The sequence below is a fragment of the Dromaius novaehollandiae genome, chromosome 23 (assembly GCF_036370855.1).
Source record: "Dromaius novaehollandiae isolate bDroNov1 chromosome 23, bDroNov1.hap1, whole genome shotgun sequence".
Taxonomy (NCBI): Eukaryota; Metazoa; Chordata; class Aves; order Casuariiformes; family Dromaiidae; genus Dromaius; species Dromaius novaehollandiae.
Window position 1 is genome coordinate 7,505,017 of NC_088120.1, and position 26,531 is coordinate 7,531,547.

The 26,531-nt window shown below is 46.2% G+C and overlaps 2 protein-coding genes across 14 annotated transcripts; both read right to left on the bottom strand.

Annotated features, from left to right (window-relative positions):
• Window positions 1–7,754: 7,754 nt before the first annotated feature.
• HMGN2 (high mobility group nucleosomal binding domain 2) lies at window positions 7,755–11,590 on the bottom strand. Its single transcript, XM_064525047.1, has 6 exons — window positions 11,382–11,590; window positions 10,406–10,450; window positions 10,021–10,050; window positions 9,639–9,689; window positions 9,144–9,239; window positions 7,755–8,663 (listed from the first exon to the last, which is right to left on the bottom strand). Exons 1-6 carry the CDS (start codon window positions 11,394–11,396, stop codon window positions 8,628–8,630), a joined length of 273 nt encoding a protein of 90 aa, XP_064381117.1. The 5' UTR covers window positions 11,397–11,590; the 3' UTR covers window positions 7,755–8,627.
• Window positions 11,591–11,867: 277 nt separating this feature from the next.
• Window positions 11,868–25,974, bottom strand: DHDDS (dehydrodolichyl diphosphate synthase subunit). 13 transcript variants are annotated; one of them, XR_010392672.1, is made up of 11 exons: window positions 25,900–25,972; window positions 24,700–24,785; window positions 23,713–23,829; window positions 23,120–23,262; window positions 21,590–21,706; window positions 21,258–21,359; window positions 20,490–20,604; window positions 18,374–18,481; window positions 14,939–15,180; window positions 13,338–13,408; window positions 12,731–13,199 (listed from the first exon to the last, which is right to left on the bottom strand). XR_010392672.1 is itself a non-coding variant. In XM_064525043.1 (10 exons), the coding sequence occupies exons 2-9, from the start codon at window positions 24,760–24,762 to the stop codon at window positions 13,364–13,366; spliced, it is 810 nt and encodes a 269-aa protein (XP_064381113.1). In that variant the 5' UTR covers window positions 24,763–24,785; window positions 25,900–25,972; the 3' UTR covers window positions 11,868–12,607; window positions 13,338–13,363. The 13 variants fall into 13 exon arrangements, 11 of the variants coding, with proteins under 11 accessions (XP_064381113.1, XP_064381112.1, XP_064381105.1 ...); XM_064525043.1 differs by lacking the exons at window positions 12,731–13,199; window positions 14,939–15,180 and adding an exon at window positions 11,868–12,607; XM_064525042.1 differs by lacking the exon at window positions 14,939–15,180.
• Between the last annotated feature and the right edge of the window lie 557 nt (window positions 25,975–26,531).

The window sequence follows — 26,531 nt, forward strand, 5'->3', positions numbered from 1 at the left end:
ACGTACGCTAGCTGGGCCAATACATTTACGTCCAGCCAGCACGCTCGCTCAGGCTGCCGTGAGGCTTCCAGCCGGACCACCTCAGCAAATGATAGGCAAGAAGGGTCTATCAGCATCCCCGTTACGGGGTGGAGAGCTGGCTCTTGAGCAGTCTGGGCTGAGTTTGCCTTCACCCCCCCAATTCAAACTCTACCTGCAACTTAAGGCTGGCTCATCCTTGCTTTGCTGGTATAAATTGTTCATTTACTGAGTTAATCAATAAACCAAACTCCCGTTTGCATTCTCATGCAAATGGATTCGAACTCTGGTCTGCTCATTTGACTAATCACTGACTAATCACGGCAGGTTTGTTATCTAGGATATAGCAGTGGCTGGGCCTGTTTGTTGGAGACATCTGAATAAAATCTGTGTCACATGTTTTTTGTTATGGCACCTAATCAGATGTCCCTGAAACTGTTAGTTTCAATGTTCAGTCACAGCACTTGCATCTGTCAGTGACTGGGAACCTCTGCCTTTTCCCTGTAATCTAGTGTGGTATTTTGCCCACTTCTCCCAAAACATACATCTTTCCAGGTAATCCCTGCCCCGGTCAAGTATGGAGAACCGGAGAAAAGGAATAATGAGTTTGGCTTACCAGGAGCTCATCTTTCTGTTTCGTATCCACTTCAAGGAAGTACCATTAGGGTGTTAAGTGCTTCACATGCAGCTGCTCCAGCTCCTGGATGCAGCCACTTCCTTCCCGACTGTGCACGGCTGCTCGTTAAAGGTAAACATGGAAAGCACGTGTGAGGAGAAGATAACCCCGAGACTAAGGTGTTTCATAGTGCACAAGCTGAAGGACAAACAGCTCGCTGCGGACGACGGTATTGCTCCAGCCCAGCACGTATCGCAGGACGTCACTCTGGTGCAGTTGGTGATAACGTTAACGCCAGGCTGGTAAGAGCTGCAGGCTAACAAACTGTAGCGCTGAGTTTTACAGCAGCAGAAAAATCATTCAAGCTATACTTCTAAAGAGCATTGTGAATTAGCACAAGTAATAAAATTCTGCTTTCTAGATTGTACTTAGGTTGCAGAGAAAAAACAAAATCGCTCAAAATATTTGCATCCAAACATAAAGGGAGGCATGACAAAAAGTGTAGGAAGCTTTTCAGTAAAGCAAAGTATTATTTCTTGAAATAATAAAATTTATACTGGAATCTCAGCTTGAAGATTTGGCAAGTCTGATATAAATAATTTGTACCAGAAAAACTCAAACTGACCAGGCTATTTACATCTAGGTTTAAGATGAAGTATCCATCCCTTACCCAGCTGAGGGCAGATGAGATGGATAACAGGTCTAGTTTGGGCTTAAATTTTCAGGACATTTGTCATGGAAGCTGTAATAAATGCTTGGGGGAAAAAAAAAAAAAAAAGAAAAAGGAATTCCAGGGTCCAGGGATTCTTAAAATAGACGTTGGGAGGCCTAAGTTCAAAGACCTGCTATACTGCGGATTTCCTGTGAGATGCCAGGTATGCCTGCAAACTGATAAATTGAGCGCTCCACATGGGGTTTGAGCAAAAACTTAAAAAAAAAAAAAAAAAAAAAAAAGAAAGTGCTCACATACTACGGTTGTATAAATACATTAGACGGGATCAAAAAGCAGACTCACGTTGCTCAAGCGATTATTGTCCGTCTCACACTGATCTTCTGCACCGTGGCAATAGGGAACACCGCAGCAGCACTCCCACTGCTTTCGAAAAGTGAATAGCGTGTTAGATTGTAATAAAGCAGGCTTCAGCCCCCCAGGGCTGCTGACGGGCAGCTCGTGATGTCTTTGGACGCCGCTGCCATTTGCGGGCTCCGAGCAGCGATTCTGTGTTTCCTGGTACCACCGTGTGGTGGAGGGACGGAATAGGCTCTTAATCAAGCCGCTGTTAATGAACAAGCAGGACTACCCCAGTCCCTGAATCCGCCAAACTGTGGCGAACACACGTCGAGACACTGCCAAGCACAGGGCTCCCCTGCCAACACGCCTCGGATCCAGTTTCCTCCTGCAGCCATGGGTATTTCTGCAAGTGAGATAAATTCAGTATCAGTGGAATTTCCCTTCCTTGAGTCCTGCAGCACTTGCCAACAAGGAAGCTCATTTCGTTATGCTCTGACAGGGAAACCTGGGCATTTAGAAGCAGGCTACCATCCAGCAAAATCTATCCACCAAACACCCAAAGCACAGTAACTATCTCGGGTATCATCTCCAGTGAGAAGGAAATTAAGACAAAAAGTAATTTCATTGCCCAAGTTTACCATTAGTCCTCAGGCTAGACTTAGAACCCCTAATATACCTAGATTCAGTTTTTATACTTAGATAATACTTCTTATTCCCATCAACAATAAGCACAGAGATACCACTTTGGTAGAATAAAGGCACACAAAAGTTAATCTCTTCTTGCCTGCGCAATGCTGAAGTGGTGTTTCTCATCTAGGGTAACTCCTCTCTTGCTCCATAGTTATCGTATATACTGACCTCTACGAAGCAACTGCAACCAGAAAACTGAAGAGGAGAGTTGGTGCCTGGGGGAAAAATTGTTAAAAATCCCAGAATAAACTTTGTAGGGTTAATGGAGGAAGATACAGTGAAATTCACTGCAACAGAAATCCGCTGTTTAGAAGATGAAACCTGGAAAGTTTGGGTTTTAAGTGCCCAGCAGCAAATGCAAAGATGTCCAGTACCTCCAGGTGGGTCAGAAGTTGGAGCGAAAGAAAGGTGCTCCCGCATCTAGGTCACTTGCGGCCACGGCAGGGCCAGCCTTTCTCACACATTTTCTTAGTAGTTTCTCCAGGCTGGTTTTAAGCACCTAAGGCAACGGAATTGTGTTATTTGGAGGCCTTAATACATTTTAAAGGGTTTCATAGTTAGGAACCTTTCCCTGATGTTGAGGTTTTCTGTTGCTATTTCTTCTATCATGCCGCACATTTTCTGGCACCCTAAAACTTCCCTTTGCAAGAAGATGGTTAAAAACCAAAAAATTAGTAGTTAACAAAATACCAGGCAGTCATTCATACCAAAATTCTTCCTAAAATCATTTTATTGAAGCTCTGTAATAGTCTGTACCTAATCCTCATTAGCCTCAATCAAGCTTTACTCAGAATTAGATTCCCCTTTGCTATCTCCTCCCTAACCCTTGCAATTGAGAACAAGCATATGTTATAAATTGTCTGCTTAAGGATAGCTCCATTTTATCTTTACCAATTGCTGGATAAGGACTTGTTCTTCACAAATTATAGTCAGTGATATTCATCCCTGGATATGGTATTACCACATCTGCGATGATTTAGGGACAATGAAATCCGTGCCTACGGAGCTGGGCTATTTTTCCAACACAAATGATCCTGCAACTCCATATTCACTGTGCACACACTGAAATTGAGTCTCTTTTCCTTCCTTGCTCCTTTTGCTACCCACCCGAGTCAGGGCTTGGCCAAGGTGAGTATACCATCACTTTTTACATATATAATTGAGCTCTGTGAAGGCGAGATGAAACTGCTGCAAGCGTAAGTTATCCTGAAACCCAAAATCATTATCCAAGGACAGCACACTGGGAAGAGAGGGGCCATGGATTTGTTACGCAGGGAACACTCCCTAAGAATGATGTGGCTCAGCGGTTCCCACGGTTTTTTTTTTGGTCTACTATCCACTTTCACTTGAAAGTGAAAACAGTTGTGGTAAAGGTGGTTCTGTAAGAGTACGGTAAGGGACTAGTGGCCTGCAACTGTAGCTCACGTTAAGTTCTAGCCTTTGAGTCTTAATCATCACTTAGTGCTCTGCTTCTGGGAATCCAGAGACGTCACTATCGTTTCTCAGTAATCTAAATGCTCTTAAGATGCCAACAAAAATCCAAGTACTGGGAAAACAGAAAATCATCCCCAGGCTCTGCTGGAAGCATGCCAAAGGTTTCCGCACCACTAGGAACTCAGTCATTCTTTGCAACCTTACCTGTGAAGTTAGGCACAAAAATGATTTCGGATTCAAAATGTCAGATCAGTTCAGACAAAACCAGTATCAAACAAACGATAAGGGGGATTTGGGTCTATTTCCCAGACACTTTGAATTGAAATAACCTGAGAATTTACTGACACAGCCACTAATTTTACATGGACTCAAGCCATACTGGTACACAACCACTGCTTCGAGGCCTGGTGAGGAACACTGAACCTGCTCATTTGCCTTTCTGCTGTCAGCGATGACTTCCTGGACCCTGGATGTGGTCACTTCTTTTGTATAGAAGCAGCTGCAGAAACAAGCAGCATATTGAATCAAAGTTCTGTTTTACTGCACATCATTTGTGCAAATCAAGTTTTTCTGTAAGAGGACTGTCAAAATGAAGGTGGGAAAGGTATGAAAAGTATCATAGCAAAGCAAAATATCAGTATCATAGCATATCCAGCAAAGCAGAAGTTATCACGTAAATTGACTGTGAACGTGTAGAACTGCGATAATTCGCAGAAACGCAAGAAGCTGTCATTTCTTACGTTAAAGACAGGATGCCTCCAATGCACCCAGCACTACCCTGCCTGACAACCTGGCAGATGTCAGGACATATACTAAGTATCTAAAATGAAGCCCTACAGCTGTTTGGCATGTGATCAGGATCATAAATTAGTTAACAAAAAAAAAAAAAGTTATTGTTGGTCCCCAAGATACTGACACTGAGAAGTCCTGAAGCATAGTGGACCAACAATAGAGAAAGGCCATCTTCTTCTGTAGAGACAAATTGCTAGAAAGAGTAATTAAAGCAAAACTCAATAACGCAACTGAACTCGGACAGAGCTACTTATCAGTACACCTAGTACTTACTCTTTTTACCTGAAGTTAGCGCAATTCACGGTCTTTCCCTACCATCTGCTGCATATGGGAACAGTTGTGTATTCTGAGGAAAGTTAATGTAATGCTCAACTCCTCAGTCCGATTCAAAACAGGATGTTCTCTGTCCTTAAGTTTGGGGGGGAAAAATTGCAAAAAAATGCACATTAGTGCATAGTACTGCAGTATTATATTGCTGGAACACTGCAAGGTGCTATCCTTCATTATAAATCATTGTGTATTTTCTCATACATTAGCTTTGTTTCCTTCAAATGCTGGTGGTCTCCAACTTAGTGGTTTGTAGTCTCAAAACTCATAGGACAAAACACAATGCTAAGATAACCAGATAGGCCAACTTTCTTAACACGTCTGATAGCATAAATCACGTTCCCAAATGATACACAGAGACAATTCTCCATGTAAAATGCTTATGATTCAACAAAAAAATTTATTCTTAGCTTAAGGCATTCTGGCAGCCAGAGATGCAGATTTGCGGCTATTCTAACCACTAAACATGCATGGATTGCAGCACAGGGTTGGCCAATCTTTATGGTTTAATTTACAGAACTAATTAGCTGGATTTACTGTCTTTAGTACACTCTACCCACTATTTGCTTAAGGAGAAATAGATGAGCCCTGCGTGTCACATCATGTCCAACGGGGAAAAAAAATAACTCTAGTATCAGGGCACATCCACTGGCACACACTTCAGAACTATCGAGATGTTTAAATCTTGCAGTGCTTAATATATGCACTGCCGTATGTAGAGAAGAGAGAGGCAGACACCTCCTGTAGTCAAGATGCAGATCATCAAGGAGATTTAAAACTCCTCTAGCAAGTTTTAGATATATGGAGGAGGAGGAACATTCTCATCAGCAAGCAGCTTTCAGCCCAGAATAAAGGAAAATACAGGGCAAGAGTTTTGCAGCAAGAAGCAAAGCATTAAGTACTTTCCAAAATATATCATTCTATGAGCACCAAGTTACATGCGTGACACAGACATTAAAGTATATTTTTCAGAGCATCTGTGACATAATGACACCTTGAAGTTCAATTGTTAGCAGTTAGATAACATGGCTGAATTACCACAAACAAACTTACATGGTAGTTATCACACAGAATAAAGAATCACGTTCCTGTTTGGCTGGAGAAAGTGTTCAACATTGTAATGCACAATGTAGCAGCACACAATTCACACAATTAAGACTTTTAGGTATTAAAAAGATAAAGTAACAGTTAAGCAGTAAGTTAGCAGAAAGAAAATCTGTAACTATACTTTATTAGCCATACCTTATTAAATGAATAGGGGATGAAAAGACCTTCCAACCATCAGGGTATTAGTTCTGAGAACAACCTAGCACTGCAGTTGCTATCCAGCAGCAACCCCATCAAAACCCAATCCATTTGGAACTGCTCCTTCTCTTAGTAGAGCCCCAGACACCATGAGGTTCTATCAAGGCAGGTTGGATATTTCAAGACTTGTCTTGCATTAAAATCCCAATTTCAGAGTCGCAGAAGCATTTATAGCACCATCACTGTGGTGACCAAGTCTGAGAGCATCCCACAGCCTCGAGGCTCATCTCACTCTGGCACTTGAAAATCCAGACTCACTGGGAAATTCAGACTGCTTCAAACCTGCCATCAGCCCTCTCCCTTGGGTCACTAACTGCTCATCCTTGCTAGAGCAATCAGAACCTCTTCTGGAGGATGAGAACAGATCACACCTATCAAAGCAGCTTGTAAATCCTTCACCTTTCTGCCTTCCCCCCCCAACACCTCATGGCCCACACGCTGATGTTCCAGGGCTTCTCTCAAGGGACACCTCTTGGAGGTGTCCTGGAAGACCGACCATCTCTCCTCCCCGTTCCCATTTCCGGGGCGTTGCAGCCTTTGAGTAGCTGCATCCTACCGCTTGGTCACTGAAACGCAGCTTGGGGAATTAGTCTGTATTTGCATTGACCTTTTCCAAACTGCATAGGGATACATGCAGGTTTATCCCACCACATCATTTTTCTTATGTTTGCTGGGGCAAAGGTTAAGACTTACCAGTTATGATAATGCAAGATTGAAAAACAGCTTATGTTGGTACATTTTCATCTGGTATATACTGTACTTTTACTAGATACAGAATAGTTCTTGATATGAAACATTTCCCCCTCAGTACCCACTGGATTCTCCCCCAAAGCAGCACAGGTCAGAACGAGTCACTGAACTTAATCAAGAACAGATGCTAAAGTCCCAGGAAATACCAAGGAGATGGAAAAAATACTCCATCTGAAAAAGTTAGCTGAAGGAGACATTTATACGTTAGTGTTTCTGGTTTGGCACCATACTATAGTCACAAGTAGCAACTACAAGAAACAGTGCATTTTCACTCAACAAATCTTGTTTCCTGCTTAGTTACTACCACAGCAAAGTCCGCATTTGATTAGTAGAAGCAACAATGTTCAAGCTTAAGTGCAGAAGTCTAACACACAAGCAGTTTTATGGAGCTATTATTGGTTTCACTACAAAGAAAAGCTTAACACAATTTGTTTTTCTCTGCAGCAACTGTAAAATTGCTGTATTTCCCCCCCATTTTATACAGTACTAGTTCTTAGCCAATGAAGATAAATTATCTCTGTAGATTGATTTACTTACTAGGAGGCCCAAAATGCAGCGCGTAAGTCATGAGTTTTGAAACATCCCACAGAAAAGTTACCTCATCTAACTTTGAAGTAAGGAGAACTTGATTTCCACTTATGAATGAAGATTATCCTATGCATCTGAATTAAGGTGCTTAAAACAAGTTCTTGACCATTAGTGAAACATTGCGCAAATATAAATGCATGCACGTACACAGCAACTATATTCTTCTAGCATGTACCACGTTAGAGATGAAACAAAGGCAAGAGAAATTAGAAAGGCATTAAGAACAGTCCAAGCCAAACCGTATCCAGCTTTATTAAAGGTACTTTTCATAAACAATCATGGTAATTTAGGCAGGACATGGGCTACAATCTGCAACATTTTACAACAACTGTCAAACTCCCCTCCCTTCATGGACTACCAAAACGTAAAAGTTGCTATAAAACTGAAGAATCTTCATTTCATACTTGAAGAGGGAAAAGTTTAGAGTGAGGGTGGACACTTTCACATTTAGTATGTTGTTTAACAACTTTTCACAAACCTACCCTGACTTTTAGAGGAAAAATTAAAACTGCAGGTTTCTTAATCTGAAGATCCACAATATAAAAGAGAAAATGCAGCTCCTTTTAGAGCCATTATATCCCAAATTGAACACGAGAAGTCCGGATCACCTGACAATGCATTTAGAGTGGTCAAGTCCCAAAATGCCATTTTTGCCGTATTTTGGAGTGATAAGCTCTAGGCAAATAATGAGGACACGAAAGGAAACACAGAGGGCATTACAAACGGCAGATTTGAAGTCGGCAACAGGCATCTTGGGAGCTTCAACGTTCACTCTGATGCACTTCACAGAACTTGACAGACGTGCAGCACGAAGGAATCCTTCCTCCTCTATTCAGGAAGAGCCCTTCTTCCAAAGAATCGGGGGAGGGGGAAAACTTTTGTTTTTTTTAAAATTCAGGTTCCAAGAAATAGACTAAGTGACATTTGTCCCCACTGCCCCTCCCCCCCAACACAACAACGAAGCGGTCTGTGTGCTAACAACATAGCTTAAAAAAAAGTAAAACAAAATTCTGCATTGTTATAAAACTTGATAAAAAATAGTATTTCAAACTGTACAGTCACCAGAAGTACACAGTTATCAAAAATTCACACATTTTACTTGGCATCACCAGCACCTTCAGCTTTCTGTGCCTAGAAGAAAAAGGGGAACCAGTCAATATACGCTACATACTTGCGTCAAACAATTGAAAATTCCTTTTCCTGATTAACAATCTTCCCAACAGAAAAAAGCCTTATCTGAGCTGCATCACCGTAACTTTTAACAAAACAAAATCTAGGATTAGAAGTACCTTAAAAGCAAACCTGAAGTCGCTTTATTATGTGTTAACTTTACTCATTTTTAGAACAAAGCGTAACAGTAACTTTCATATAGTAACTTCATTTCAACTGGCAAACAGACAATTTTCATTTTAACTCTTTACCAACCAAACAATACAAACAGTATTTTCTAAAAGGCATCTGCAGACATACTGTTAATGTCATAAGCAACAGGTCTAAATAATTGAGCAATAATTTCACTTCATTAGTACAGCTATAGACCTGCCAATACTTGATATGGAAAAAAAAAATAGTTCACTGATGTAACGCAAGCTGCTAGAAATGCTATTATACCTGGTCTGTTTTGGCATCTCCATTTTCTGCAGGGTTGTTTCCCTCCTTGCCAGCATCAGTTTTCCCCTTTTTTCCCTTAGGCAACTTCTCACTCTTCTGCCAAATGTAAAATGACATATGCCATTAGAATTACCGATACCCGCTCGTTAAGCCCCAAGAATCCAAAAACTAGGACAGTAAAACCAACACTGGACGGTGGTCTAAAAAGAATGCAGTGACACGCAAATACTTCTGTGTTTAAGAGAGAGACAGATTCACAACTTTACAAAAGTTTCTTCATATATCTGGTTAGTCTTTTATATTTTTACAAAACTTGCATAAAACTATCTAAGTTTTCAGTCCAACTTCATGGAAGCAACAATGCAACTAAATTCTCAAATGATTGCCGTTACTGATAAATACACCGATGTTTGAAGTTTTATTGATTATGACTAGACAAACCTACATTTCATAACCTATAATCCTTTCAGTAATAGGATTAACACAGCAACTTACCTTTGGAGCTGCCTTTTTAGGTTTAGGCTCTGGCTTCGGAGGAGCAGGTTTCTGTAAGAAAAAAAAATCCTCTCATTATATAAGCAGTTAAAACAAACACACTGAGTCTTTTTTTTTTTTTTTTTAATTCAAACCGAATAGTTTAGTTTTAGGAAAGCAAATCAAAGCAATATTTGAAATCGAAGCACTTACTTGATTTGACAATTATTCTACCACTCCCATAACACTACACAATGGGGCAATTTGTTAAGCTAACAACATTCTTTCAGCTGAACAATGCATCCCTCCAGAATACCTACAGTTCTCACAGATACATTATTTAATACTCAAGACTAATACTATTAAACGTTGCGACATCTCTCCTCAACGACGGGATACTCACAGCAGATAACCTCGCCGATCTCCGTTGCGGCTATTTAAAAAGAAAAATGATTACAATTAATGTGACAGAACGCAAACTATCAAAAACTCTGAAGTAAGTCTATTTCAAGGGAGCACAACCCCAGAACAGGAGCTTAAGTTTTCACTTCTCTTTTTCCTATTATCAAGAAAGAAGAAGATATCCTGCTTAAGCCACTACGAATAATATGGAACAGTACTTAAGTAGGTTTGTCACGGTTAAGAGACACACAGTTAATACTTTAAAAGGACAGCATCAATTAAGAACAGTTTCCCCGGCTCTAGCTCTCTATTTCGATGAAGTTAAACCTAGTCTTCCAATGCAAACACCTTATGCTTTAACTTTCTCAAAATATTTAACTTCTTACCTCATCCTTAACTTTGGCCTTATCGCCCTTGGTATCTCCTTCAGCCTAGAAACATGAAACGTAAGTTGCACCAACAAGTTAAGGGGAGGAACGCTCAGCCCCCATACCCGCAGCAGCACATTTATTTTTAACCCCAATACCTGTAAAGCAAACGCTTTCGGCGGGCTCCCGGAGGGCGCTAGGCCCTAACGGCGCCTCAGGTCGCCGGGGCTCCACCCCCACCTGCCTGTTTGGGCCGCGAGGCCGGGCGCCCCGGCGCGGCCAGAGATGCGGGGAGGGGCCGCAGGCATCGGCGGCGCCAGGGCTTTTGGCACGGGTCACGGCCCCGCCGCGGCGGGATCCCGAGGCGAATCCTCGGCCCGCACCGACCCGCCCCACCGCGAAGCGGGAGCGGAGACGAGCGGCCCCCCCTCCCCCGAGGGGAGGAGGAAGGGGGGGCGAAGCGGCCCCTTCAGGGAGGCCCCGCTCCCGCCCACGGCTGCCCCCATGGGGCGGCGGTTTTGGCGGCAAAGCAGCCCGGGCTGCAGGAGCGCGGCCGCTTCCCGCCCTTTCCCGCGCGCTGGAGGAAAGGGGCGAGCCCCACCGGCGCTCCCCTCCCCCCGCGCGCCGACCTCCCGCCAAAACCAGCCGGATCGGACCGGCTCCGCTCCGCTCGGCGCGCCCCTCCCCTCCGCCTTAACCCCCTCGGCCCCGCGGCCGTTAGCCCCAGCGCGCGCCGCCGGTAACGGTCCCCGCGGCGGCCCGCGCCGCCCCGCCCCCACCCCGCGCCCGTTGCGGCCTCCGCTCGCGCGCCACCTCGCAACCGTTACCGCCCCGAAGGGGGGGGAAGGAGGGGGATGAGGCGCCTAGTCCCGCCCCCCCTTCCACAGGCGCGGGCGGCCGGGGGGGGGGGGGGGGAAATGTAGGCCCTCAGGGCGGCGAGGGGCGCCGCGGCGGGGCGGGGTGCCCCGCTCCCCCACCCGGCGCTGCCACGTACCTTTCTCTTCGGCATGTCTCCGGGCGGCGCGTGCGGGTGTTGTGCGTGCGTGAGGGGAGAGCTCGGCTGGGCGGCGTGAGAGGGGGCGGAGGGAGAAGGCGGAGGAAAGGGGGGTGGGGGAGCCGAGCTCGCTAGGTCCGGGGCGGCGGCGAGAAGAGGGGGAGGGGGCGAGGGGGGGGAAGAAAGGCGGAAAAATAGGTGCCGCGGCGGCGCTGGCTGGCGGGGCGGCGCGGGGCGGCGCGGCGGGGCTGCCTCCCGGCTCGCTACGCTGGCTCCCGACCCCACTAATTTGAATCGGGTGTTTATAAAGTTTTATATAGAGCCGGACGCGGCCCAACCGGTTCCAGCCGGATCCCCACCGCCCCGCCCGCCCATTGGCCCGCGCGGGTCACGTGGGGTGGGGCCAAGCCAGGCAGCGCGGGGTGGCGAGGGGGGAGCGAGCCGAGGAGGCGGCGCGCGCGCAACTGGGCCTCGCGCCCCCTCCCTTCTCCCCCCCCACCTTTTTTTTCCCGCGCGCGCCGCCCCGCAGAGGAGCTGCGCGCGCGGGCCGGCTGCGCGGGGGCGGGAAAGAGCCGGGAGGGGAAGGGGGGGGGACGCGAAAGGCCATGGCGGCGGCGGGGACGGGGGGGGAGCGCGGCCACGCTGCTGCCTGCGCGCTGGGCCCCGGGCCGCCCCCCCGCCGCCGGGGCGCCACAAAATGCCGGCGCGGCGCGCAGGTGAGCGGAGCTGTTCTTTCAGCACCAGGCGCACCTCGGGCCGCCGCGCACCCCCCCCCCCCGGGGCCCGCACCCCGTCCTAAAGGCTTCGTCCCCCGCCTCGAGGGGGGAATCGCACCGGGGGGGGGGGGGCGGGAGGTGAGCAGGCAGGGCTAAAGGGCCAAACCCAAGCCGTGTCCAAATGCAATAAAGTTTACGCTAAAGCAGTTGCCCCAGGTGAAATCTGGCTGCGTACGGTACTTACGCTGAAGTGGCTCACAAAGTTAGGCTCGTGCCAACAGGAGACATTGCTCGCACTTAAATACAAGCACAGCCTCTTTCTGAGGTGCCTTTGCTACTAAAAGAGCATCCAGTTAGATATACACCTCGTTCCCGCACCAAACTTTTTGCCTTTAGTTGAGCCTTACCTGGAAAAGCAGCACACGGAGCACACCTTCCCCCTCACCAGGGGCTCTCTCAGGCTTTTTCGGCTCCCAAAATACAAGAGCAGCACATTTTCCCAGTCACCTGCTGAATATTCACATCTTCACAGTGTAAACAACCTTTCTGAATTAGGGAAGCTAGATTCGCACTCAAAGAAGTCCATAACAGTGACTTAAACACTCCCTGGACAGACAGACCCCTGAGAAGGAGTGGTTTGCCTTTGTAACTTACGTCCACCCTTTAGGAGGCAAAGCTTACAAGGAAAGTTACTATTTTATTACAGTAACTAATGCAACTGGAATAAGACAAACTGTCAGGTACTACCACAAGCTCCCCCCACCTTCTTCTAAAGGACTCGTGGGCCTGAAGGTTTTGATGTTTCTCAGCTACAGCAATCACTCTTATAAAAGGTATCAAAACTCTCTCGAAACCTTGTGCAACTTTTATCCTTCAATTACCACAGCTGCAACAGTATTACTCCTCTGCAGAAAGTCACCACTGTAGTTCTGCTTGTCTGTACTATCATAAACACAACTGACTTACTGATCTTTTTTCCCCCCCTCTTTTCAAGGCAAATATACGTTCTTGGAGAGAAGACAATCTCCCTATCTGCCTGGCAAAACCCACTGGAGAGTGCTCAATCTCACAGAGAATAAGAACTATTTCCACAGACAACTTCCTGAAATAAAGACAGACAAAATAAAAACATAAAGGAAAATAAAAATGTAAAGATAGACAAAATACCACAAAATAAGTTTAAATTGTCACCTCCCATCAACTCAGCATACTGTCATCCAAGCTACTGTTGGCTACTTACGCAAGAGGATGTATTTGCACAGTGCTTCATTCAGTCAAGTCTTGGGACATCAGCAAATTGCTCAGATAGTGCTGTAAAAGAATACAGCTTTGAAATCCTTTCTGTTTTAACAGGAATCAGATAAGGAATCTGTCACAGGTTAAACAACAGCATATTAGACCTGGATGCCAACTTCATTAGAACTTAGAAAAGAAGTTCTGTAGAGTTTTAAATGCTCAGCTTATTTTAAAAATGTTTGGTACGAAAATGCTTTATTTGTGGTTTGACAACTTAATTATCCTCTTCACAATCACATTCAGTGTGCTGAGTTTGCAGCACTTAATCTTTTAAATCTGCATTTTGTAGTTCTCATCTGGAGGTAAAAAGGAACTCTTTAAAAAAAACAGCAATGGCTGCGACTGCTGCACCTGTACGTGCAGCAGAAACAAAAGCAAGACAACATCTTCTGTTGATTTTTTCTGTGGGGACGGAAACAGGAGAAGTTAGAGACGGAAATAATCTTGGAGATTAGCTAGTCCATCTCCTGCTGATAGAGAATTGAGAACAAATACCACGCCCCGGCTACTCCAACCACTCCCATTCAAATCTGCCGTATAGCACTTTTAAACCATTTTGATTGAGAATAGGTTAGTTTTGGCTACTGTATTGCTGAACTAAGCCTATCCCAATACCCTGGAAGCAGGATGTCATAGCTTTAGACAGGTCTCACATGTATCTGGCATACTGAAACCATCACCTGGTTTTAGCTAACTTCTTTTCCTCTTTAAGCTATTAATTTAGGTCCCTATCAATCCTTTTTCCTTGCCTCCTGGGAGCCTTCCCCCTCCTTCCCACAAAAGGATTAATCTGTTCCAACAACAGCAACTATGCTTTTGGTGCATTTGGGTCCCTCCTGCCCCCACTGCTAAGATTTCACAGGACCTGACAGCAAGGTGAAGCTTTGTACCTTCTTCCTAGTAAGGCTATCACCACCTTGATTTAGTTCTTTGGAAACCAAGAGCAGATACCTCAAACCCAGCAGTCAGGAGGGGAAAAAAAGACAAGATGCTATTAGGGAGTGGGGAGTATCTCTGCCACTGCTTGGTACAGGCCCCTTATACACCAGGAATAATCCTTTCCATATGGAATGGAAGTTGGACACCTCATGGAACCAGCAAAGGAAATCTTACCAAAAGATTCCCCACTGCAAAGCCACAGAAATATTCGAGTCCAGCCCGATTTAACAGCACTGAATTGCTTTGCCTCAGCCAAGTCACGAGGAGCCTAACAGAATTGGAAGCTCATTCTAGTAAGCGACTTGCCCCCCAAAACATCCAGGCCTGTAAAGTACCAGAGAGTGGAGAACAAGCAGGGAGCATGCATTCTCTATCATCAGGGGCACAGAGGCAAGACAGAAAGATGACATTACTTTCCTCAGTGGCATTCACAGAACTAGGAAGGCTGGCACATCCCCAGCAGCATGTGGATAGTGCCGCTGGGGATGTAAAGTCCTGCAGCAGCCCTGCATGCCGACTGCAGGGCCACACCAAGCAAATTCCTCTGGGCGGCAGCTGTTGCTTCTCATATAGTTAAAAACCATCTTCCCAAGAACCACCCAGCACCTATGTCATGCAGACACTGGACACAATCTTTCAAAGAAGTCCACTCTCTTGTGCTCTAGTGCCTGTAGAAAGCCCTGGATTCTCTCCTCCCGCATGGTGGTACATTTCTGCAACAGTGTCCGTCGACGCCGAGAGTCTCCATGAGATGCAAACCCCTCCTGCTGCAGCTTCTGTGTCACATAAGCCTGATCCCTTTCCATCTGTTGTCGCCTCCTTTCCTCCATGTAGGAGTCTCTGGCCTTCTAGAGTGAAAAGCAGTAGAGCATTAGCACTTCACCAGGCCTTTCAGCTTATCTGTGGTACACATACAAGGCAGCAAAGAATACAGCAGAAATAGCCTCTGCTTGGCCATCAATCTGCGGGTTAAATAAAGAGAGGCTCTGTGTGCACCTCCTCCGCTTTGAGGTAGCTGCTTGATTGGTTACAGAAAATACAGGGATATCCTTCAGGACCTTCTCCTTGAGCTACAAGTCTGCTCACAGCATTAACTCCTAGTTAAAACAGATAAAGGTCATGACAGACTGTGGAAAAAGCCTCAGATATCTGAATCAGAGAGGAACAGCGCAGAAGAGCACTTTCAAATCACAGACTCGCACACGAGCTATCCTTGCCAGTGTCATCACTGAATCTTTGAACCTATTCACATGGCAGTAGAAGGGTTTTGGGGGATTCAGCAGCAATGATTTATGGGGCAATTCTTTGAGCTGATGATTGGGTACAGAGCTAATTGGCTGCAGCAATAAAGCAAGAGCAGGCTCAGCACTGCCAAATACCTGTGATCTAATAATGTACCAGCTCAAGACACAGCATGATGGGCAGGAGAAAGGAAAAGGTGGTAGCTGTCTTTCTGTCTACCCTCAAGTATTTGAAATATATTGCAGAGCAACACTTTTGGGTTTCTTTTCATTGCACATATCCTACTCTGCAGTCACAGAGCCTCTAATAGAAGAATTGCATCTGCATGCGGGTAGATTAAGCCTTCATTACAAAGAAATAAGACTGTGGTCACTGTGATACAACCTGACATGCACACACTAAGCAAATATTGGCTTTTCAAACAAGCAAGATGTCAGAAATACTTTTTCTAATGAGGGATTCTCCCACTCTTCACTACACTTCCTCCCTGCTCAACCCAGTAGTCTATGCTCTGGCACTGTAAATTAACTTTTCTTGTGCTGGGAATGAGGGTAGAAACATCCTTAGCTACAGAAAGCCCACTGAATCGACAGCGATCCATTGCTGTAGCTCTGAAATACAAATAAAATACAAAAATTTGAAATACACAGCTAATCAGCCTGTTCAGCATAACACTTCTACCTTGGATTAAGCGAGATTCTGCCCATGCAACCAGAAAAGACCCAGTGTGACCACTTCCAAGGAGGCGGCTTGCCAGCCAACATTCACATTTTCTCCCCTAGGACTACCACGCAGCAAAAGCGGGTACAGCCGACCCTGGGATGGAGTGGGGAGGAACAACCAGCTAGCAGCCTCTCTTGGGAGACAAGCTCACTGTGGAAAATGAAGATGGCAATTAAGTCAGATGCTGTATGAGTTCAAAATAGATTAGCCCAAAGACTACAGTGCATGACCTGTCTGGTAGATAGGAGATGGCACAGTAGTGCCATCAGAACAAAGGGGAGGGAGGGAAGAGGTTATCTTTGTCCAATGCTTCCAAGAACCTCCACGTTCCTTCTGTGCCTTGTCAAACCTTCCATCCAGCTGCCCCTCTGTGTCTTAACTGCCTCTGGTGTCCTAAACACAGCAGCACCCTCCAAAATAGACACAGCTGCTGTAATACATTCTGGCTCTCAGCAAGTCAGCCTCTTAACCCTACCACTCTCACTGACAAGAATCACTTCTACCACAGCAATTTGTTTCTGAGCTCCAAGTATCTATCTTTGGCTTTCAATAGCATCTATTTCAAATGCAAAAAAACCCCACTTCCTAAACCTCAGCAGTCGCTTTGAGTGAGAAGTCCGTCCTTCTGCAAAACACACCTGCATCCCCAGAAGGAAGGACAGCCTCCATACACTGCAGACAAGTGGGTCTCGCAGCAAGAAAACCGACCAAAGAACAAATCTAGCCAATAAGGAACCCTGCTAACAGCATAGCATGGACACGTAGAGACACAGACAAGAACTGAGAAAGACACAACTAGCTAGAACAGAAGGAGCATTTGTTACCCCATCTGAACTTAGCACTAGGAGCAAAAAACAGAACAGTGACCTTACTATTCTAGAGGGAGGTAAAGCTAATGTCAATGCCAAACCCTTTTGCCTTTTAGCTTTCTTCTTCACTCAGAAAGTGAATTGTTATTAGACATTTTAGAACAATGAATTGCTGGTAGCAGAAGGGCAGACTCAGGGCAGAAACAGGAATAAAAGAGAGGTTAAGGACTTGGAGAATTTGGATGCTTCCAGATTAGTTGGATCTTACTCAATTCACCACAGTTTATAATCTCTTTGATAAATCTCAGAAATGAGCAAGGTTCCTGAAGGTCAGAGGCCAGTAAAATGCCTCTCTCTAAAAAGAGAGGATCCATATAATTGAGGAACAGACACACTCAGCAGCTAGACTGGTGGAGGTAAGAGTCACTACCCCAAGCTCCTTCTCCTGCTGCCAGCTACTTGCTGTCCCTGTGCCACAGGCCGCTGCTGCCCAGGTTTCCCTATTGACCTGCTCATTAGAGAGCTCCAGCTCCCAAACTTGTCCTGCTTAAAAATAGCCAGATTAGCAAGTCATTACTAAACTGGCTGGATTTAGCTGAACCAGGTCAGAAGGACCTCACACCAGCAGATCTAGGAGGGAAGGAACAATGACAACCAGCAGTGGGAATAACCTCCTCAACAAGCACATTCACATCCAGAGGAGCACACCAGTCCACAGTCTCACAGTCCAGGCAGCCTCACGTCAGTTCCCAGAAAGGAAACCCTAAATCCACTTTTTACAACCCCACACAGAGCAGAATTAGCAGAAGAGCATGTGAAATCTCCCTGCCCACTCCACAGTAAATTCAGCGGTCTTTGCTTAAACCACTCATGAATTGGATCGAGTTAAACTGGCTGGTTTTGCCGTGTAGCAAGTCAGAAGTCCTTACTTGTTCTGTTCTGCCAGCTGAGGAGCGGGGACAAATCCTTCCAGCTGGTGGAGTGACAATGAGCAGTGGAGATATTGGTGACTTCAGATAACTCAGTCATTTGAGAAAGACTAGGAGTCTATCCACATCCTAAGATGCTGTAACAAGCCACAGGGGTACAGGAGAAGCCACACATCTGGTATAGGCTGCTACTGAAACAAGATCTTAACTAAATGCACTAAGGGCACAATTCCTCTGTTCACACTTCACGCACTCTCACTTGCTCTCCGGCATGTTACGGAGCTGTTGTAGAGACAACGTACTGTGTTGGGCTCTCCAGCTCCCTAAGGCTCCCTTACCTGTAAAGCACTGTGGTTCATCTGGAACCGAAGGATAGCCTCACACAGGTTCCAAAAGGAGTATTCTGGCCACAACACTGACTGAAACACCAGGCATGAATGGGTTGTCTGCAGAAAGCAAGATCACCAAGAATTTAATCATCTGATGAAGGAAAAGTCATCAAGATGCAGCTCAGTCAGTCAAACTATGCTAGTTTCTCCACAAAGACTTTACTTAGGCTGTGTTATCAGATTCTACTCGAAATGAAATAAAAAGCAGCCAGGAGACTTTGAAATTGTACAATGTAGAGTCTTTCTACCTAATTTGTTTCTAATGCTGTGACAAGAGTCATCCATTCGTGTACAAGTACCCAGCAGAATTCTTTCAAATGCTATACTGGTCTTCACAGAAGTATTTCTAATAGCTTAAGCAAAACAGACATGCAGCAAAACTAAAATAGCCATCCTGGACTATCAAAGGTTGAGTTAGGGGAGCAACAGATGAACTGAGGATCAGGACACGACATTTGAGACATTTACCAAATGACATCTTGTGATATTCCTCACTGCCCACTCACAGCATTTAAACTGCATAATGAATCTAAGTTGTGCTGCACTGATGATATCCCAGAGCTGCAAGATGGAAGCTTTCAAGTTAAAAACCTACTTTTGCCATCAATTCCCTCAGAGTTTCAGGTAAGCGGATAACCTTTCAGCAAACATTGCTATAAAACTTAACACTTAAAAGGACCTTGCATGTTCTTTTTAAAAATCGCAGTGCTACAGAAAAATCTCAGCGTCACTTCTACACAAGAAAACACTGCAAGGATGTTTTGATGCCACAGAATCACCCTGAATAGCACAGTTTTCCTGCTTGGGGGTTGTCAGGACTCAGATCACTGCCCGTGAAGGGAAACTTGCACTAATACTTCGGCCTGTGACCTGGCAGGGCAGGAGCACAGGCACACATTCTCCTCTACAACTTCTGTTGAACAAGCTGTAATCAGTGGCATGGGAGAGGGGCCTCTTGCCAACCAGACTCACAAAGCATTCAGTTGCTCAGTAATGCTTCATCAGTTACATACAAGCTCAGTCTCCAAGGCATCCCTGCCAGGACTACCAACAAGAGGAACAAGAGAAACGTTAGTTTGCAGCATTGTCACCTGTCCAGGGTGTACACGTGCCCAAAAATATGGGGAGGAGAGAAGGACACCTTGCTGGGCAATTGCAATTCAGGCCAGGCAACTTCCGTGAACTTGCAAATTAAATAACTTGGAATAGGAATATTTGATGTGGTTGCTTAAAGGCAACCGGTTCTTGGCTCCAAACTACACATATTGTAAAAGAAATTATGTTAAGTAAAGCCGTTTGACTCAAATGTTCTCTGCAGAGCCTGGGTTACAAGCAATTCAATATTGCCTAGCACATGAAAGAGAAATAGAAATAGCAGTGGAATTGCAGAACATTAATTTCACATGTTAAGAACTTACTATGTCTTAGCTTAGTGGCCTAACGCATTTTAATCCAACTTTCCCATCCTCAGAACCTGTTCTGAGGGGGGGGGGGGGCGGGGGGGGGGTCTTGTTTCATTACCAAAGTCAAGTAAAGTTCTGAAATGGTGACAGTCAGTCATGCAAATTATACATACATTATCAGAGTAAGTCTTCAATACCTACTATTGACAGAAACAACATTTGACACATTCCAGGAAGGCTTTCTAGATTCCTGGGAGAGGAATTTCCTCATCCCCAGAAACCTGTTTTCAGATTAAGCTATCTGAAGCCAAGAATTTACCAAACAAATGAGGAATTACCAGAATGTGAAAAGAGGAGCAAAAGATGACTGCTTCAAGATTTCTTTGACTGCTGTGAACTAGACTAAATTATGATTTCTTATTAAGTGCTTTCAGGACGATACAATTTCAAGCTTGTTGTGCTGGAAGGTATTTTAGGTAATCACAGAAACCGCAAGAAACAGATTCCTCAGAGGTGTTTGTCCCAACACTCAGTCCATTCAACAATCTACCTACAACCTGGCAGACAGTGTTTAAGAGCCCTCACATCAGCTCACGCCTGGACCCAGCAGAACTCTCCTATGCAAAGATGGAAAATTTTAAGGAAAAAGTCAAAGACTTTACCTGCCAGAGTAAGAAGTCACTCAACCGGACCTCTCCGGAGGTTCGTATCAGGAGATCTGGGTCAGGGGAGTTGCTGGTGTACAGACACTTATCAAGCAAAGATTCTGACACATCGCTAAGGAAGACAGGTGCATTCCATTAAGATAACTCTCACAACCTGATGGAGGTAGTACTAAATAATCAGAATTACTGACAGTTTTTACAAACATGAAACTGCAGATTAAAATCAGGTGGCTGGAGTTGTACCACAGCCAGTCATTAGCTTCCTTTGGATGGACGCTGCCGCCTGCTCCACAGGCTATTTCAAATGCTGTTTGAGCCCCCAGAGCATCTCCCTGATGCTCTTTGAAACATACTGCACTGGCAGACCCAGACTGTGAAAACTTCCATCTGGAGCAGAGAGAGCAGAGTGCTAACTGCTCCATCTCCTCCAGGGCGGAGGAACAGTTCAATATTCATGATTCATCTGTTGTTTGACCTCATAGCTAAGACTGCCAGCCAAGAAGCCAATTATTGTGGCATAAAATCTGCCTTCACATTTAAACTAACTTAAGACACAGACCTAGTTTCTCTTCTGTCTTGGTTGTGAACCCATCACCATGGCAATTGAAATAATAAAAACCAAACAATTGCATAGTAACTTAAGTCATTTGTTCCAGTCAGACTGGTTTAATAGGACCTATTTAAAAGCCATTTGGTTTCTGGGAGGTTATTAGTAAGCGTAGGAGGTAAGACAGACAGTCTTACTCTGTGAAAGACAAGACTTACCTGGGTTCAAGCAGTCCTTGTTCCACCCCCCAGGCCATCTCCCTCACCGCATTGCTGATTTCATGCCTTGATGTATATGCAAAGCAGACATTTAGAAAGCATCTGAAAAGAGAAAGATGTTAAAGGAACTAACCTAGAGAAGGACCCAGCAGATGGCAGAGGGAAGAATCTATCTAGGAGAGTTATATGTGCTTGTAGGAGAAGAAAAAAAGAAAGGAAAAAAAATTAAAAAAAAAAAGGTCTGTGTCATGTCCGCCAAGTCTCAGCCTTCAGGTACAAGAGGAAGACATCAGGTACCGGCCACTTTTAACAGTGCATTTCTCATTACTTACTTGTTGTAGTTTCTGGTTGCCAGCACAGCTTGGGCAATCAGTTCCTGAATATCCAGTGGCAGAAGTGGCAGGTCCCCAAGGACACGGATACACACACCATGTTTCTTCAAGTTCTCCCTACACCCAACAACAAGAGTGAGGACTGCAGAAAACAGATCAGTTCCTACTGTATGACTGCCAGGTTTGCCTTGCATAACATCCACCAAATGAAAACAGCAGGCATGCCGTAGGTATAACTATAACAAAATTACAAATGAGAAAAAGGCATAATGACCAAATATTTTTCAGATGCTCACAGCTGGCTCAGATTTCATCATCCCAAACCGCTCCCTAAAGGGAAGCTGATCATTCAACATATGGATTTCTGATTTACAGACTTAATCAAAGGACTAGTTAATGATCACAGATTAGGCGTTCCTACTTGAGGTTATGAAATTCATATTTGGAAAACAAAGTACAACCACAGACATCTAACTAATCGAAAATTAAGAGCACAGAAAACAATCAGTAATGGTCGTCACGCAACAGCAGAAATACTTTCTGGTCTCAGGAAAGATTAGCACATCAACAAGGGAATTGAGAAATAGAAGCGAGCTGAGATGGCAAACCATCCCTGCCTGCTATAGTGTTATTCCAAGCAGACAGGACAACGCATGGCATTTCACAGGTTCCTGCTGCTGTCTGACTAGTGCTACAAGCTCCCTAGTGATTAAGGGCCACATTGGGTAGAAAACAGGGCAAGCAGCACAGATTGCAAGTTCTTGGCCTCCTTGACTCATAATATACTGCAGTGCTCAGGTATTCCTGATCTTCTCAAGTTCTGCCAATGAACAGAAATTGTCCTTTCCCTCCCATTATTCCAGCTGGGTTCCCTTACTGCCTTACTGATTTACTTCAGCTGGATAAGCACCCTCTCCCTATAGGCATGCTCTTCTCACCCATCAGCCATGGGGGTACAAATATATGCACCAAGTTGCTGAGCAACAGGTCACTAATCTCTTTGGTCACTCAAAGCTGTACTAGTTCCACCTACACAGACCACATGGACTAGTTCTCCAACTCCAAGAAGTGACTGCACACACTACATGCCTGTATGTACAAGCCTCAAGTTTCCTCAGATGCAAGCTGCAGAGTTAAAGCTCTGACCCCTGACAATAGTGGGACAGAATTCAAGATAAAGCTTTGATATTTCATGGAAACAAGGCACCTAGGACTCAAGTCCTAAGCAGAAATGTCTAATTGTGCTGTGTTCACCTGAAAGCTGTACTGTTTCAAGCAAATGGACAGGATCATTACATAGTAAGCCATATGATACAGACACAGGTTTGTGTGCTTGGAGACACAGCATGTTCAGGAGCTGTACTTCACATCCAGGTCAACACAGATCCTGAACATAAGTCTCTAGGTAGAGGTGAAGAAATGCTTCCTTCATTTAAGCCATTTTCACAAGTTGCAACATTCCTTTAACATCTCTTATGCATGTTCTGCCTTTGTCCACCCTGTGGGAAACCGACACGAGAGGATTCTTACTGCTCTTCCAGTAGGCGGCTGAATTTCTGTCTTGCCAGATCCATTAGTCCATCCACCTCCTCCTTGGAGCGTTTAAAGTTCTCAATACTAAATGCATAAACAGTGACCTCCTGGATACCCAGATTTAAACACCACCGTAGTGTCTGTAAGGAGACAAAAATAATTAGAAACTAAAGTCAGATAAGCAGACTCAGATAATCAAACAGGTCAGCAAGACCCACCTGCTCAGCTGCTAGAACTTTTCTGCAATTCCCCACTACAGTAAGTCTGGGCCAAAAGAAACTAAGACCATCAAGAGCTGATAATGAATTCCACTTGATGATGAGAACTTCAGATGCATCTCAAAGAGCTGGGGAAAAATGTCTCTACTTACAGGTCTAATCCATAATTAATTTCTATCAGCACAGACTCTAAATAGAGCATAACCACAGGACTAGCCTGCTTCATGAACTGAAGCAGAATTAGCTTTGCACAAGGCCAGATTTCAGTGAAGAAAAAACAAAATGTATTCATAAAGTGGTAAATGGAGTCAGCCAGGGAACACAGCTCAAACTCTCAACATCCAACTCAGAGGCAGCAAACATCCTTCCCACCTGTGCCATTTTATCAAAGCCTTGTGAATGCCCCTGCTGTCTCTGCACGTGACACTTCTGGGCATAACGGCGATTGCCATCCATGATGAAGGCAACATGCTTGGGCATGGGACCTGCCTAGAAAATAAGGAAAAACAACACAGACCAGAAGGCTACTGATGAAGCGGGCATCTTGCCTCACAGATGGTTTAGCCCTGCTGTTCTTGGCAGCACCACCTATTTGTGGGAGTGCAATAGCTAAGTCCCACCTTAAGTCCTGAAGCTGGAAAGTGTATAAGAGGTTAATTGCCTTTTTGGTAACCCTAGTTTAGGCTGTCTCTAAAACATTTCAGTACTGATGATTGCCTCAGGTGAAGAACAACTCTGCTCTTCCCTATTCTGTTGAGATAGAGACTCAGGAGAGAGAACAGCACTGACACAGATACCTCTGCAGCCACAGGGGAGTTCCACACTACTGTCATCCTAAGTATTTTCTCTTTCAAAGTTCAAGAGTATTGCTGCAGACATAATTAACTTAAGTGAAGAGAAATAAAGTCACCAGATTTTTCCCCCTTTAAGGGCAGCATTTCCTTCCGCTGACCTCACTAAACCTGACAGATCCTATTGAGAGAAGGACAGCAGAACCAGTTTCAAGACTGCTGAGCACAGAGAATTTTCCTGGAATTGGTGGACTGTTATTTCACTCAGCAGCAGCTCAGCTTCATTTCTTAGAATCATATTCTGACCATCTTGCTTTCCCTCCTCCAATACCCTGCCTTGATCAGCAAGGGCATAAAACACTGGAAGCCTGGTAATCTCAGCTCATTACTGGCAAGTGCTGCCTACAGCCCTGCTAATTTGCAAGGCCAAGCCTAAGTAATTTTCCAGCCCCGAATACTGTTTAGGTATGTACAGTCAGTGCCAGCATTAATACGCAACCTTGCTTGCAACACTGTCTTTCCAAAGCAGAGCTGTCACAGAGCCTACCACAGTAAGGTTCACGCTTACCTTAATAATGTTGGCACAAAGTCTCTCTATGACGGTCAGCTCACCTTCTTTGATCCACGACATGTCTTATCCCAAGGGCTTCTTCTCTTTTTCATTAGGAAGATGAAAATAAAGGAGTTAGAGATACAGGAGATTCTGTTTGAGCCCAAAGTAACACTACAAGTGATCACCTTGGAAAGATAAGCTTTGATTATGCTTTGGAGCTCTTTTTATCATTTGTACAAATACACTGTTTAGCAGACAGTGAGGGAGCTGAACATCTCAGAAATGAGCTACGGAATTTTCCAGATATATGTTACCAGACTTGTTTTGTACTAGCTGGTAGTAAGAAAAAAAATTACTGCTTCTTCCAACAAAACTAGCCAGTGACTCGGTACAGACCCAGGAGCGTAAGCACTTGTGCTGCATAGGGCTGCCACCAGGCTAATCGCAAAGTGGGACAAGAGCAAATTAACCTTCAATATTTTTGTATGTTGAAGTTGCTGGAAACCCCTAAAACAAAGCAATTGTCTACATCACCAGCTGCACTACTGTCACCACAGACATTTCTTGTTCTTCCCAAGTAGAGAACTTTAGCCTCTGCAGCTGTAAAAACATTGTTTTTTCACCACATCACCTGCACAACGAACACTAATAACCGGTCTAAGCTAACAGGACACAGGAGTTCACTAAACTTCCAGGTTAACCTTCAACTCTCCCAGCCAGCAGCACTTCGAGGCCAGCAAAGCAGCCACCAGAAGAGAGCTACGGGGGCAAAGCCCAGCTCCAGCCCTCCAACAGGCAGCGCAGGGCTGAAGCAGGCTGAGGCCACAGGGACGCTGCGAACCTGCCGCCCTGCCCGCTTCCTCGGGAGGGGACGGGCGCCCACGGGAGGCGGCGGCAGGGGAAGGCTGAACCTGGGGCTCCGCTGCTAGAGCCCCCAGCCCTTTTCGCGAAAAGCCGCTTCTTCCACGAGAAAGGGGGGAAATAAAAGCACCGACGTGACCGGCCGGTGCGCAGCCAGCAGGCCCGAGCCCGGGCAGCCGCCGCCCCGGGACCCTCCGCGACCGCCGCGACCCCGCTCCCCGCCGGCACCGCGGGGGGACGCTGCCGCCGGGGCCCTGCCCGCCGCGGGGGGGAGGAGGAGGCGGCCCCCACCCGGCCCTGCCCGCGCGCAGCGGCTCCCCCCGCCCCGGCTCGCGCCGCCGCTGCCGCCGTTACCTCGCCCGGCGGCGCCGCCTCAGCCTCCGCGGCAGGGTGACGTGCCCTTCCGCTTACGTCACCCGCCGGCGCCGGGGGCGGGGGGCTGCGCGCAGGCGCGGCGGGGCGCGTGCGCCGGGCGAGGAGGGAGGGGCGGGGCGCGTGCACGGGGAGAGGGGGCGGGGCGGGGCGCGTGCGCAGGCGCCTGGGGCGGGGCGGGGGTGTCATGGCGGCTGCAGGATGACAGAGGGGCCGGGGTTGTTTTTGGGGGGGGGGCTGGAGGGTGACAGCAGGGCCGGGGTGGCTTGGGGGCGGGAGGAGGTGGTTGACAGCGAGGCCAGAGCAGTTCTGGGGGGGCTGGAGGGTGACAGCAGGGCCAGAGCGGTTTTTAGGGCGGGAGGCCTCAGGGTGACAGCAGGGCCAGGGCAGTTTGGGGGGGGGCAGGAAGGTGACAGCGAGGCCGGAGCAGTTTTGGGGGGCTGGAGGGTGACAGCAGGGCCAAGGCCGTCGTGGGGCACTGCGGGCCGATCATGCCTCCCCCCCGCACACATGTTCGCAGCAGGATGGCGGAGGCTGGTGGAGGAGCGGAGCACTGGCACCATTATCCCACCTCGGGTCAGGGCCGTGCTGCCCATGGCTCAGGCACCCCCGTG